The sequence below is a fragment of the Tamandua tetradactyla genome, chromosome 13, assembly GCF_023851605.1.
Source record: "Tamandua tetradactyla isolate mTamTet1 chromosome 13, mTamTet1.pri, whole genome shotgun sequence".
NCBI classification, from domain to species: domain Eukaryota; kingdom Metazoa; phylum Chordata; class Mammalia; order Pilosa; family Myrmecophagidae; genus Tamandua; species Tamandua tetradactyla.
Genome location: NC_135339.1, coordinates 92,339,676 through 92,354,339, shown reverse-complemented (window position 1 = coordinate 92,354,339; position 14,664 = coordinate 92,339,676). Strand labels below are relative to the sequence as shown.

General features: G+C 47.2%; 1 protein-coding gene across 2 annotated transcripts in view; it reads right to left on the bottom strand.

Annotated features, from left to right (window-relative positions):
* The window catches only part of MGMT (O-6-methylguanine-DNA methyltransferase), a 298,803-nt gene that overhangs the window by 74,695 nt on the left and 209,444 nt on the right, over positions 1-14,664 (bottom strand). For both annotated transcript variants that reach the window (XM_077126412.1, XM_077126413.1), the window contains exon 4: positions 7,141-7,301. In XM_077126412.1, coding sequence (XP_076982527.1) covers positions 7,141-7,301 — 161 coding nt within the window. The remainder of the gene's footprint in view (positions 1-7,140; positions 7,302-14,664) is intronic.

Below are 14,664 nucleotides of genomic sequence, written 5' to 3'. Positions count from 1 at the left end.
AAGATGTGAATTTAAACATTCTCTTTGAAGCAGAAAATACTTACCTAAATGGCTACAGTGGGAGATTTTTGTTAAAGCACACTGAAGTGAAGTCTTTTTTTTTTTAATTTAAAAATATATCCTTGATAGAAAAGTCCTATTTTTCAAGTCAATTTCGAATGAAAAGTTACTGAAGAAAGTTACAATACCGTTTATATTTCTTAGCAGGCAGAAGCTGATTGCTTGGTACTAGAGGCTGTTTCTCAGTGGAGGATCCTAATTAGGGCTGACTTTTATTTTTAAGAAACCTTCTTGCTTTGCTTTGTAGCTACTATGCTAGAGGTATAGTTATATTATGTCACTACGTTCACACAAAAAGCAGTACTTTAAAGAATTTCAAACATAAGTACTGTTTCTCTGTCATAGAGACCCTACGGAGCCAGCGAGGTTTTAGAGTAGCTGACTTTCAAACAGCCCTTCTGGCTCCCTCCAAAGCTTGGTTAACTTACACCGGCAACTCCAGCGGCCTTGAGTGAAGGTATTCTCAAGTTCAGTTTTCCTGATTCCTGTAAACCTCTGGGAACATGGGCTTTGACCACCTTTTAGAATTCGGATGTGCCCCTCCCTTCACAAAGCTTCCCAGCAGATCTTGCCAATTACTGAGCCACCAGATGACTTTTTGTAAAGGGTAGCCATGGGTTGTCTTGGGGCTAGAAGCTGTCTTACAGCTCTCTTCTAGCCACAGCCAGCATCTCAGAAGCCGAGATAGACCAAATCTCCTCCATGGCAGGAGAGGGTGTTTTGTCAAAATCTCCCATGAGGCCAAAGTTAGGGCTACACCATGAATTAAGTAGATGCTTAAAGTCCACCGGCCATCCCAGGACAGGACTGGACATAGGGGAATTAGGGCTGCATCCAGTACCTGAAGCTTTTCTACCCACAGAGTCAACCAATGCCTGATGACCAATGGAAAGTCAACTGACTGCGTTGCAGAGAGATGCACTAGCTGTTTCCAAGCTGCTCTGCCAGGCCAGGGTCCAGGCAGTTCAAGGGGGCTGCTGTTACCTGCAAAGGGCCCCTCCACAGGGACTCATGGGAGAGCTGAAATGATGCTCTCAGCTGCTCAGGCCATCAACTGGAACCCTCAACCGGGGGCACTGGGTTCAGAAAACTGCACATTTTGTTCCACTGAGGAGTGGGAAGTGATGCAGATATTCAGACGTAGGTTGGGACCACCTATGGGCCACAAGGGGCCATGAAGGGGTGCCACAGACCCAGGGGGAGTGCCCAGTCCACTGGGAAAGGACCACACACCTATGGTTGCCTCCACGGAGCAAGGCCCATTGGCTACCAGAACCCACTGCTCAAAAAAAGCCAAACAGTCTCCTTGGGATGGCTTTGAAATGGCACAATGGGGTTTTTAGGTCCTGGTGGTGGGGGTGAGACCTGCCGGTGGGAGGCCATCAGAGTCGTTCACCAGGGGTTACACCTTCTGCTCCACTCCAGGACACCATAACACCCCTCGAACCCCAGCTGTGCCTCCGCTCCTACAACTCTGCATATGTTTTTCACTGATTTCCATGCTGCTCCTGTTTAGAAACATTTCACGCTGTTCCTGGGCTTTCAGGAATCTAAAACACAAGACTATGTTGGGTTTTACACTCTCATTGGACACAGTGGGTGCTCCTACCATGCTCTCCTGAACAAACCCCCTGACGGTCCCTGGCCACCACTGAGTGGGGTCTGCCACCCTTACCCAGCACAGGCTCTTCCCTCACCTCCAGGGTCCTCAGAAATTTCAGCCCAGGACACCCACTTGGGCTTCCCATCCCTGGAAAGGAGTTCAGCATCTCCAAGGTTTAAAGAATTACGTTTTCACCAGCCTTTTCTTTCCCACTTAATTTAAGTGCAGACTTGTTAGCTTGTTCTAATCAATAAGCTGGCATGGGAAGGTTCAGACACCTTCCAGCTCCATTTGCTAATATCTCAGCAAGGGCAATGATTTTTATAAGCCTTCATTTAAAAGAAGGGAGACAGTGATTGCTACCAAACAGAGCCTGTAAATGCAGCTCCTGTTTTAGTTGTTACCTGCCTTCAAATTGGCCTTTTTTTTTTTTCTAAAGTTCAGGGTAAAATATCAGCACAAGCTGCCTGTAAACACAAAGCTTGAGGGTCTGGAAGGGGAGCTGAAAGAGAAAAAGTCTTGCTAGCTGCAACACTCTGTAGAAGTTAGGTTGGATTCAGGATTATCAGACCAAATTTGAAGAACATGCAGAGCTCTGAGTTGTTCACAAGAAAGGGACAGGGTTCCCTCTTCCCAGGGAAATCCTTAGACCCCGTCAGCTGGGGGCACTGGACAAGGGGTGGGGGACATGCTGCTAGTCAGGACTGGTGGTTTCCCGAGTGTGCCCACAGCTAGCAGGAAGAGGGCCCCACGCCATGTTGCGAAGGCAGAGGAGAGGGACAGATCATCAGCCCCTTTCTTGCCCCTCAGAAGTGGACTTTTAAAGGTTATGTCTGGTGGGGACCTGAGGTCTCGATATAGTCTCCTTCCCAGGAAGGCTCACTGCACCCAGTGCCACTCTCCTGTAGGACACAGTGGGGAGATTAATTGATTCACGATGAGGAGGGGCTTTCCCAGAACTCTCTGGCAGGGCTTTCATCAGAGGCTCTTCTGACACGAGCGTGCCAACCAAGATATATTTAAGTGAGAGTATCAATCCTTCCTGAGGCTCTGGAATGGAAGTTACAGAAAACTTACTTCTAGCCGGCAGGTTTGAAAAATGCAGATTTTACTGTGGCCATGCACCTGGATTTCATAGGTATAAGCTAATAGCCGTGATGAAGGAATTATTAATGTGTTAAATATTTCATTTAAAAAGAACACTTCAGTCACTTTAAAAAGAAAACTCAGAGCTCATCTTTTAAAAACCATCATCTGTGAGACAGTACAGAGAGAACAACTATGGTTCCACTGCATGCCTGGGCCGCCACTTATAGGGTCCCTGCTACAGAGAGGATAGCTGTGGTCCCACTGCACCCACAGGCTACCCCCTGGGGACCTTGCACAGAGAGGACAGCTGTGGTCCCACTGCATCCACAGGCCACCCCATGGGGTCCTGGCACAGAGAGGACAGCTGTGGTCCCACTGCACTTCTTCTGAAGGGGTACTGGTGCCCAGGAAGCTACGACAGCAGCAGGCAGGAGCGGTAGCGCAGCCTAGCACAATGCCTGCATGTGGGGCACTTGCTCCCGTGCCCACCGCTCACCCACGGCACCCTTCCAGGGAGTCTCCATGGAGCAGACACACATTTGCTATCTGGAAACACGTTTTGTTTGAGCTAGATCTGCCTTTCTTGAACTCACGTGGAAAAACTGCTTTTAGCAATGGACGTGGGCACATAAATGCGTTGACCTGCTCCAGCCACCTGAGCACATCACCCAAGCAGCTGAGGTAGATGGGTGCAGCCAGGGGCAAGTGAGGGCACTGCGGGAAGCAGCAGGAGACCCCATGGCGATAAGCAGGTGAAGGAACGGGTTATGGCAAGCACAGTGGCTTCCCTGAATAAACATCTCCTGGGGAAAATGACCCCAAAATCAATAAAACTGACCTCCTCAAGAGGAAGAGGTGGTGGAACTGGCCTCCCTGAACATGCTCCACTGGGTTGGAGACCACGACACCCCAACCACAGTGCTGCCGGGAAAACGGTTCTGTGGACACTTTCATAAACTAGAGTAAGAAATATTTTTTTCTTCAGAAAATGCTCTGACTGCTGCTAACACAACAAATCTGATGCAAAGTGGGAAGGCGTGTTTCTCTCCAGCTCACTTCTCATTATCACTTCTTCACCAGCCCTTCCGTCCTCTTCTAGGAAATGCCGTCAGCCCCTGTCCACTGGGCAGCCCCGCGGCCGAGCCCGCGGGAATGGGCCACGCAGGACACGGGGCTTTGCTGCCCGGTTCAGTAACGCCCAGAAGACGAACTGGTATAGAGAGCAAACTTTTTAAATTCGTCGAAGGTACAAAGTTGAACACGTGAAATTTTCAACACTTCACCAGTTTTAACCTAAAGAAATGGTAATTTCATCTGGTTCAACCTAATACGTATTTTTGTGACTAACATTAAAAACAAAAGACAAATCTAGAGCGCCGCCCCCCTCCCTCAGGCTCTTGCCAGCACAGCGCTGTGGGGGTCTCACTGCGGGAAGGGCCCGGCTTTGGGGGGACCCTATGGTGCTGATGGGACGCGGCAACTGTAACAGGTCAGGGTTTCAAGCAAGGGCTGGGGATGAACCAAATCATAAATCCTTTTTTCCTTTTCCTTATGTGAAATGGGCAGGCATGGTCTAAATTTTTTAAGAAAATGATAAAAATGTGATACACAAAAGTATGTTAAAAAAAGAAATGCACAGAAAATATTCTGTCAAGGAAACAGTTACCCCATGTTAACATGTACTCATTTCTCTCACTCTGTAAGGAAGGCTTGTTTCTTTATATTAACCCAGTTCCAGAAAGCGCTGAGATAGAGAGTGCACCTTGAATGGAACTTTCCCACTCACTGTTCATTTCCTTGACACTACCAGGCACAAACTCAGGGAACCCTGCACAGTAAAGGGACATGGTCACCTCCCGGGTGGTACCAATTAACTCCAGGTCAGCCACTCGACGGTTACCATCCACCACCTCCCCATCTCTGAACCATAAGGTGAGCACCTGGGCCCCGCTCAGGAGGAAATGGCCGAGCTAAATTAAAAAGCCTGGCGCTGCACGGGCTAAGGTGAGGGAAGCCAGGGTCCTGTAGCCGTCCCGTGCCAGTCCATGCATCTGGCCCAGGGGCTCCCCAGGGGAAGGTCACCAAGCCATGCTCCCTGGTCTGGGGCCATCCTCAGAGCTCTGGGGGCATCAAGAGGATGATGGTGCCGGACTAGTCCTCACAGTGGTGGCCGCCTGCAGCCAGAGCGTGTCTGCAGGGGCTGGCAGTCTGGGCTGTGGACCCTCAACCCTGGAGGTCTTCATGGTCACTGAGGCTATCCTGGGCTGGCCAGTTGGGGACCAGCTGAGGCACTCCAAGCCAATGGGTCCTGTGCTTTCCTGGACCTGAGAGTAGCAAATCCTGTGCTGGGTGGGCAGAGCACATGAAATGGTTCAGACAGGAACAGTGGCTGCCTCTGGGGTGGTGCAGGCATTTTCATCACCATCTCTCTTTGCTGTCACCCCTGTAGGCAGCCACAGCTCCTTTCTGGCCTGTACACATGACGCTGCTCTCTGGGCCCTTGCGACCTGCCAACATGGGTCATAAAGGGCAAGAGCTCATGCTTTTCTGGCAATTGCTATCTCTATGTAGTTCAAAATGCTTATACAACAAACCTTAGCTAAAGTTCAGGAATTTAATGAATTCACCCCATCAGACTAAAGAGATGCTCCCTGGTTGGTTTTAAAAGACAATTCTGTCCTGACACTGATTTGGCAGCTCAGAGAAAGAAGGCCTGCACACGGCTTCCTATTTCTTGCCATGGCAGGGACCCCAACATGGGTTAGCACAAGGAAGAGCTCATCCCAAGTCCACAGTTCCAGCTTTGAAAACAAGATCACGTTTCTGATTTCCTCAGGCCATGACATGGGCCGGACTAAAGGAGGCACCTAGCAAGTTTCAGGCCCCCTGCTCTCCATACAACCTGTAGGCTCTACGGCTCCGGGAAAGGTGGGGCGCGAGCAGGTGAGGGGCCCCTGAGGGCAGGCAGGCAGCCAGGAGTGTGGAGCATGGCCCATGGCACCTCCGACAGGGCTCCTAGGATGGGTATGGGGTGTCCTGCCAGGACATGCTACAGCATCCCAACCCTGTCCTGGGGACCTGTTTAGAACTTCTAGAGCCCCACAGACAGCGAAGTTTGTGGAGACCGTTTTCTTGGATAAAAGGGGGACAAGCAGGCACTGGGTTCATCACAGCTGTACATTCTCAGCTCATTGTGCACAAAAGTGGGCAGGGTTCTTTCCATCCAGTTATCTCAGTGTGTTAGTAAACACAGGATTTCTCTATTTGACTCCCCTATAAACTGCACTCCATTGTCAAGTTGTCTTTTCCTTAGAATTGTAGCAACCAGGGCAGTGCGACTGTGGCTCAGTGGCAGAGTTCTCACCTACCATGCTACAGACCTGGGTTTGATTCCTGGAACCTGCCCATGCCAAAAACAAAAAAAAAATTGTAGCAGCCAATAAGAACACTTATTATATAGAAAATTTAAATTTGAAATTCAAGACTGCTTTACATTTAACTTACAAGAAATCTGAGGGCAAAGTAACTTTTTCCTTAAGTGTACATATATTTACATACATACATATTTATTTAAATTTATACATACCTGCCTGCATATATTTAGATATCCATATACATGATATATATATATACACACATCTCTCTCTATATATATATATACACATATATATGTATATAAATACATACCTCATATATAAAAAATTACTGTTTATGAAAAAGATGATGATGCAAAATAACCCCCTGGCATGCATCTGGAATGCTTTCAGTTACAATAATAAATTTCTGTATGGAGCAGATCCAAACAAAAGTTTAAAAAGAAGTAAGTCTGGGAAAATGTTTTCAGGTTGTTACAGACTCAAAGTGCCTTGAGCATCCTACATTTAGGCAAAAGGTCCTCAGTTCGTCTGTGAAGAGTACAATATCTAACCAGAGTAAGTTCGAGAAATTAAACTTTTCTTAAAAGACACACATACTCTGGATCCTGACTACAACATAACTGTCATCAGCTGCATTTATGGAAGTGGCTAATTGTCCATTTTCAAGCCTCATTCTCTGTGTTGTTGGCAAACAGTTTAAGTTAACAATAAGCTTATTGAAAAATTTACTGCCATTCAGATGTGTTCCTATTTAAACCTTTCAGCCAGTGAGAGTCAAGAGTCGATCTGCATGCATCAATTTTATTGCCTTTGCCAAGAATTATGTGACTATGTGCCAAAACTAACACAGCCATTTGGACTGGCTGGCCCCAGCTCAGCCGCATGCTGCCTCTGTTTGGATGATGTCAAGATACCAAGTTGGTATAGTCAATAAAGTGAACTGTGATGCAAGTGATAGTTAATAAGTCAAATTCCCCTCGTGAAACACTGTAATGCTGCTTAGTTACTAACCTTTCTGGAAAGTGGGGTGGTGGATGGCGGGCAGGGGGAGCTCGTCAATCCCGGCGGGCTTGTAAAAATAGGCCTTCAGCCAGGACGCACATTGGATCAGGGGCTCCGGCACTTTTCCTGGGCCGCCAAGATCCTCAGGACCAGCTGGAGCCTCACTGGGGCTGCAGAAGTAATAGCAGGAATTAAACCAACCAACATTCTGAGCCCTGCCTCCATGTTTTTAAAGCAAATAGGAATTGCCTACTGCATTCATTGGGACAGGATGCCACATAGCGTGCGTTTCAATGCTGTGCAGTATGGACTGGTGTGTTGGCGTATTGACCAGGGGACCAAGGTTCTTAAGAATGAGCAGAGGAGGAACCCTAAGAAGACAGGTCCCCAGCACCTGGCCTCTCCTGTGTGGGACCTGAACGTTTACCTAACATGATGCGTGGTGGGGGCAAGGGCAGCGGTGGGTATGGGACAGCCCAAGGGGAGCATCTTGCCCTTCCTAAGCCCTGCAGACAGGCTGTTTGCATTCATTTTGATCTGCAAAATCAGCAGGTATTCCTCATTACAAATATTTTCCAGAAATATTATCAAAGTAATTCAATGGCATCAACATAATCCCTCCTGCCCCCATCCACCACTGAACAGCATGTTTACAGCCTATTTCCTTTCACTTTATGCTCACCCTGCCTGTCCCCAGTTATTACCCCAGAGTGTCTGCTCTGCTGTTTAATTCACTCCCCAAGCCTTTCATTCGGATGATGACTGCACCATCTCAGCCTGGGATTTTTCCTGGTTCCTTTCACATCTTGCTTGCTCGTTCCTGATGGTATGGCCACTATTAGTCTTTCATTTCCTCGACAGTTTTAGATGCACCCCTTGGACCTGGGTGCTAATTCTTCTCCTCTCATGGAGCAGATTCCTGCAGCAGGAGGCTTCTGACTGCTGCTCTCTGCTGAGGAGAAGCCCCACTGGGCTTTGCTTGGGTTGCCTTGGCTTCTCAGGATGCACGCGACCCACCTGCACACAGGGAGAGCCATTGTTGGGTCTTATTTCTCTACACAATCTACTGTGTCTCCCCTCCAGCCCCCGTTCTCTTCCTGGGCCAGTCAGGCAGCATCGTCTGAGTCTGCTTTCAGACAGTGTGGCTTCAGAGGGCTTTGCCTGCAGGCTGGCAGCCCACAGCACAGTGGTGTAGGATGCCCCCGAGCCCATTCCTGCCACCTAGCCTTCAGTGTCCTCCAGCCAGGGACCCCCAGGTGCACTGAGGGCAGGCTCACTGGGGGACTGTGCTCGGGCCCACAAAGTGGCTCTGTGCTGCCTGCATCAACCACCCTTGGAGGGTCAAAGCACAGAAGCAAAGGCAGCAACCCCCTGAGATGTGGCCCTGCACTCAGATGGCCAAAGGGCCGGGAGCGAAGGGCTTGGACACGCCAGCCACCGTCAGGCATGGGGCCAGGGAAGTCTCCACAGACAGGGTGGCAGTTCCTGACTGAGGGGGGTCATGAGCAAAGCTACAAAGGGGCGAAGGACACAATGTGGGCAGCAGTGGGGCCAGTTCCAGGGCCTGGGCAAGGGCTGTGCTGGGCAAGGCTCGGCAAAGCTGGGCATGACAGGGCCAGAAGTGGGCTCGGGTCCACCAGCATATGGAGTGATAGGAGGTCTCTAAGCAGGGGCGAGACTGGGGGGTGATCCTGAGCAGAGGCGGGAAGGGCTGCAAGTGCCCATGAGCAGCGCCGCATAGAGAGAATACTGGGAAGGGAGCACCGAGAGCTCCGCGCAGAACTCACTCTGCACGGGGCGGGCCAAGGGCATGGAGGTCCTGGGGGCTCTAGGTCTCTGGGCTGGGCGTGGTGAGGATGGTGGCATCCCCCCACTATAGCAGTGTCCAGGGGAAAGGGGTCCTGGAGCAGCAGCAGGTGGCCAGTTCAGTTTAGATTATGGGAGTCTGAGGTTGAATTGGAAAAGAAAAGGTTGTCATGACTTCTTCAAATACCCCCTTTATGTTCAATCTCAAAAGACCTCTAAAGTGTTCAATTCCGGCTCTTCCTGGGACGTGAAGACCAAACTTGTACAAATCTAAATAAAGTACACAAATACATAAGGATGCAAGATTGAGAAAGAAGCCCAAGATGTCTCTGAGTTAAAGACACGTCTTCTACATGTGAAGCAGAAACACAGGAAATCTAACTGCAGCATGTGCACCAGCTCCCTGTTAAACAAATGCAACCTTTCGTGTGTTTGGGCGTGAGTTATATATGATACAAATTGTTTCCGCTTAAAATGCACAATGGAAAAGTCAATTAGGATGATAAAAAAATATTTATTACTTCTAGCTTCCAATGTTCTGGAGTAACAAGAAGAAAAAATCTGATATGATGGTATGGTAGCTCATGACAAAGTCTGGGATCTGTCCTGTAACTACTTGTTGTAGAGTGCTTGAAAACTACTGTTTTTTTCTTTCTTTGTTTTGTATATGTTATATTATACATTAAAAAAAGTAAAACTAAAACAAAAAAATGCACGATGGGCATAAGTAGTATTTTGTCACTTGTTCTTTCTCAGCATAGAAAGCAAAAGCTCCATGGGCACAAGGTCTCACACATTATCCCACCCAGGATATTCACATTTTCAGTAAGAAAAGAAACAGTTAAAAATGGCAAACCAGGAGACTAAGGAGGTTCTAGAGCTTAAGTGTAAATCAATTCCACCACGTTCTATTTTCTCTCCAGAGCACACACACATACACACACGCCTGTACACCCACGGGCACATGTAAAAGCTCAGTTTAACCCCAGGAGACAACTCACCATTTCCATGTTTCTCTTATTTTGGAAATGGGGAAGGTACTACTGACAAACCAAAAGAGTGATGGTGTGAAGCTGAGACCCTCCTCAGTCATTTTTATACAAAGCTGTGTCAGCCTTGTGTTGTAGGGGGGACAAAAGGGTAGGGAAGTAAAGAGCAGCAAAGATGAAGCATTAAGGGATTCTTGCAGGTCAGGAATTGTGCACTTCATCCTACAAGCAGCAGGGAACATTGGAAGACCTTCAAGCAGTCCTTATAAATAATTTTCTACTGAATTCTAAGCCTCAGAATCAGTGTTTTGTGGCCCAAGAGTTCCATCAAGGTCCTTGGATTTTTCCAGAAACAAACTTCCTTGGATGGGGTGTTCCAGGGATCCTTTCTCACTGTTTTGCATATCGGGACAGGAGGTTGGGTGAAGAAGGCTTCCTAGCACACATGCCAATGCTCAAAGGCTGATGGCTTTAAGGAAGGAACAGAGAAGGAATGGAGAAAAGAAGAATGGGTCCACCAAGATAAGCCGTCAGAGACAGACAATTAAGGCTCAAAAGTCAATCTAAGCATCAAATGCAGCAGGTACTGCCGACAAGCTTGCTGGCGGGCAGCACGGGCTGTAGGGTATCACATCCCACGCTCAGGAATGCCAGGGCTGGGCTTACGAATCACTCCTCTTCAGAGGGAAGTTCTCAGTCATTCTGTTCTCACTTTGTAACCCTTACCACCTGAATAAGCAAGGCACCCAGGGGCCTGAACAGGAAGAAGGAGACACGTCAAGTGCGCTTTGCCATCCTGATCGGTGGGGCATGAGGAGAATGACAAACACCGAGGCTGGCACTGGAGCCTCCACTCCCTACGTCAATGCAGACACGGCAGACGATGCGCCTTTTTTAGGAAGGGAGTTGCAGCCAGGGTTCAGCAGACCAATGCTGAACCGGACAGGGTTAGGAAGGGCCAGGAAAAGGCAAGTGCACACCATGCAGAGTGGGTGTCTAAGGTCTGCAAGTATGTACTAGGGGAGATGGCATTTTAGACCAAGAGACAGGGGCTTCTGCATCTGCCAGCTACCCACTTTTCTTTGAGTGTCGTAATTCTATAACATTCTAGAGGCCCCCTGAGTGAGAGGGGGTATGCTCCGGCATTTCCAGACATTGCAAACTCCAGTGTTCTTTTCCTCTGCATTGCTAAGGGAATTGAAATGTGATCTGTGTTTCCTAGCATCTCCCACTCTTAAAAGGATATTTGAAGAATTTTTATAGTAGTAAAATTCATCTTAAATTGATTTTTTATGCTTGTGCTAAAGATCTCAACCTCTGATTTACTCAGCAGTTCTTTTTTAACTCTTTCTCTATTGGCATTAGATAGCTATTCATGGGTGAAATGTAATTAAACAGCTTTGATTCAGAAGCAAGGATTTATGATCCTACATTTAAAATGAATGGCATTAAACACACACATAAAACCCGATTTTTAAAGCCATGACACAAATTTCCATTTCTACAATAAAATGAAATTTATTCTCCTGTCCTGCCCTCTCCTCCAACCCAGCTTTACTGGTCCCTGAAATAGCCGTGGTGTGGCCACAGTGCTGAGCCTCCTCATTGGAGAGGAGGGCCTGCAGGCCTCGCTGGCTGCCAACCGGAAGCCCCCGTCATTACTGGCTCCCTGGCCAGGCTTGTCTGAGCACCACGCCCCAGGCCTCATGGGAGCCCAGCAACCCACCACTCACCACAGGCCAAACACCTGTGGCTAGTCCTGCACCCCCTGAAAAGCATCACTGTGGGGGCCGCCCAACAGGACAACCCAGACACCACGAGGGTTAAAGCACAGGAAAGGGACTAACATGCCTGAGGACGCACTTGTGAAATGATGTTTGTAATAAACCAGGCGGCAGTACCTTTCCCAGAGGTACCGAAGGTGAGCCCACACCTCCTCAGCATCAGGCCCATGATGAGGGCAGCGATTCAAGTGAAGCGCACCTTCCTGCTGTCACGAAGCTTACATTTCATGTCCACAAGAACAGAATTAAAGACGGGTGGCCATTGGTGGTCAAATCTAAATTAGTGGTCCTTGTGGACAAAGGTGCACGTGCATCCATGTGCCATAGGGGTGGCTCACCCTCCTCCAGGCCAGACTTTACCCAGAGTGTGTTCTCAGACGACCCTGAGATGGTCCTTGGAAGAGGCTGAGTTTGGCTCAGCAGGCGCCATGCCGGCTCACCTAGGGAAGTGGCACTGTGGGCTGCTCACGATGGAGAAAGCATATGGGCCCACTAAGCACACCTAGGGAGTGCAGCTCAGGGTGTGTGCCTGGCTCTGGGGGAACCACCAAGAACTTTCCTGGAGTCTCATCTTCAGTCTCTTCCCAGGTTGAGATCTGAAACCCAGCCAGCTTGGCAGGACACAGGGGTACTCAGACTCAGGGTTACCCCAAGACTCTATCAGCTTAAAGAATGAGCAATATCCTCACTTCCGAATGAATTCTACTACCAAAAGATGTTCAAATGTAACGCACTACAGGCAAGCACTGGTGGCTCAGTTGTTGTATGGCAGAATTCTCACCAGCCATGGTGGCAGAATTCTCACCAGCCATGCCAGAGACCTGGATTCAGTTCCCGGTACCTGCCCATGTTAAAAAAAAAAAAAAAGTAATGCACTTGGCTTAGATTCCTTTGATATAAGAAAAGAGTCCAAAGGTTTTTTTTTTTTTTTTTTTTTTATAAGAAGGGCATAATATCTGATCAGCAACCAGTCAAACCAAAGAGAGCATAGCCCCTGGGACAGAGGGTGCTACGCACCCAAACTCTTCTCTGGAGCGACCCTAGCAAATTCCAACCTCTCTCTCTCCAGAGGATGAAGCTTTAGTCTTATAGTTTGGGAGTGCTGGCACTGGAGGGTCACCCCAGAGAAGAGTTCCAAAGACACGGAGTCTGCTGCACGAATCTAGAATCTGGCAGAAAGCTGACACAGCAGGGAGAAACGTCTGTGTGAAAACACGAGGACACTCTGGGAAACTTTTAGAGGAAGCCAGAGCCCAGAGCCTCAGCCACCCACAGTCTTTCGGCATCCTTCAGATGAGAAATGCAGTCCAAGCTCTGAGCAAGCTGAGCCCATCCTGGCTTCTCTGGCTTCCAGGCCTTGGGGCAGTAGGTAGACAGAGACCCTGGAACTCAAGGACAGAGAAGGGATTCATAGTGGGACACTATTCAGCACAAATTTAAAATTCAAGAGAGATGAATTTATAATCATGAAGGGTAGGTCCTGTGAAATTCCAAGGGCAAATGCACAATTTGTGTCCAATTTAAAAGTTCTCTAGCAGAGTTTCCTGTGCTTATTTATTTTTTAATGAGAGAAGTTGTAGGTTTACAGAAAAATCATGCAGAAAATAGAGTTCCTACATACTCTGCCTTCCCCTGAACCCCCATGTAGTTTTCCCCATTACTAGCACTTTGTATTAGTGTGGAATCTTTGTTAACAATTGACAAAATGATATTATTATAACTGTTCTATTAACTATAGTCCATAGTTTACATTAAGGTTCACTGTTTGTGTTGCATAGTCCTATGCTGTTTTAAATAATTTTTTACTCTAGTAACACATACACAACCTAAAATTTTCCCTTTAAACTACAAATACATAATTCAGTGCTGTTAACTATATTCACAATGTTGTGCTACCATCACCACTTGCCATTCCCCAAACTCTTCATCACCCCAACCAGAAACTTTGCACCGATGAAGCATTAACTCCCCATTTCTTTCCCCACTCTGGTCCCTGTCAACCTGCATTTTACTTCCCGATGCTCTGAATTTGCTTTATTCTAATTATTTTGTATCAGTGATATCATATAATACATGTTCTTTTGTTTCTGGCTTATTTCACTCAATGTTGACTCAAGGTTGACCCAGGTTGTGGCATGTATCAAAACTTTATTCCTTTCTACGGCTCAGTAATATCCCACTGTATCTATCTATCACGTTTTGTTTCTCCATTCATCTCTCAGTGGACACTTGGGCAGCTTTCTTCTTTTAGCAACTATGAATAATGCTGCTATGAACATTGGTGTGTAAATATCAGTTGGAGTCCCTATTTTCAATGCCTTTGGGTGTATACCTAGAAGTGGGATTGCTGGGTCATACAATAATTTTATACTTAACTTTCTGAGGAATCACTCACCAAACTGTTTTCCACAGAGACTGTGCCCTTTTACATTTCAATCAAAAATGAATGCTTCCATTTCTCTACAGCTTCTCCAATACTTAGTTCCTTTTTTTCTAGATAGTAACTAATCTAATGGGTGTGAAATGGCATATCCTTGTGGTTTCCATTTGCGTTTTCCTAGTGGCTAATGATGTCAAACATATTTTCATGTGGTTTTTGGCCATTTGTATCTCTTCCTTGGAGAAGTGTCCATTCAAGTTTTGTGCCCATTTTTTAATTGGACTGCCTTTTTGTTATTGAGTTGTAGGATTCCTTCATATTTTCCAGAGATTAAACCCTTATTGGATAGATGGTTTCCAAATACTTTTTCCCCATTCTTTAGGTTGTCTTTTTACACTTATGATGAAGTCCTCTGATTCACAACCATTTTTATTTTGTTGAGATCCCATTTATCTATTTTTTCTTTTGTTGCTTATGCTTTGGGTGTAAAAGTCTAAGAAACCACTGCTTAACACAAGGTCCTGAAGATGCTTCCCTAGGTTCTCTTCAAGGAGTTTTATTGTTTTGGTTCTTA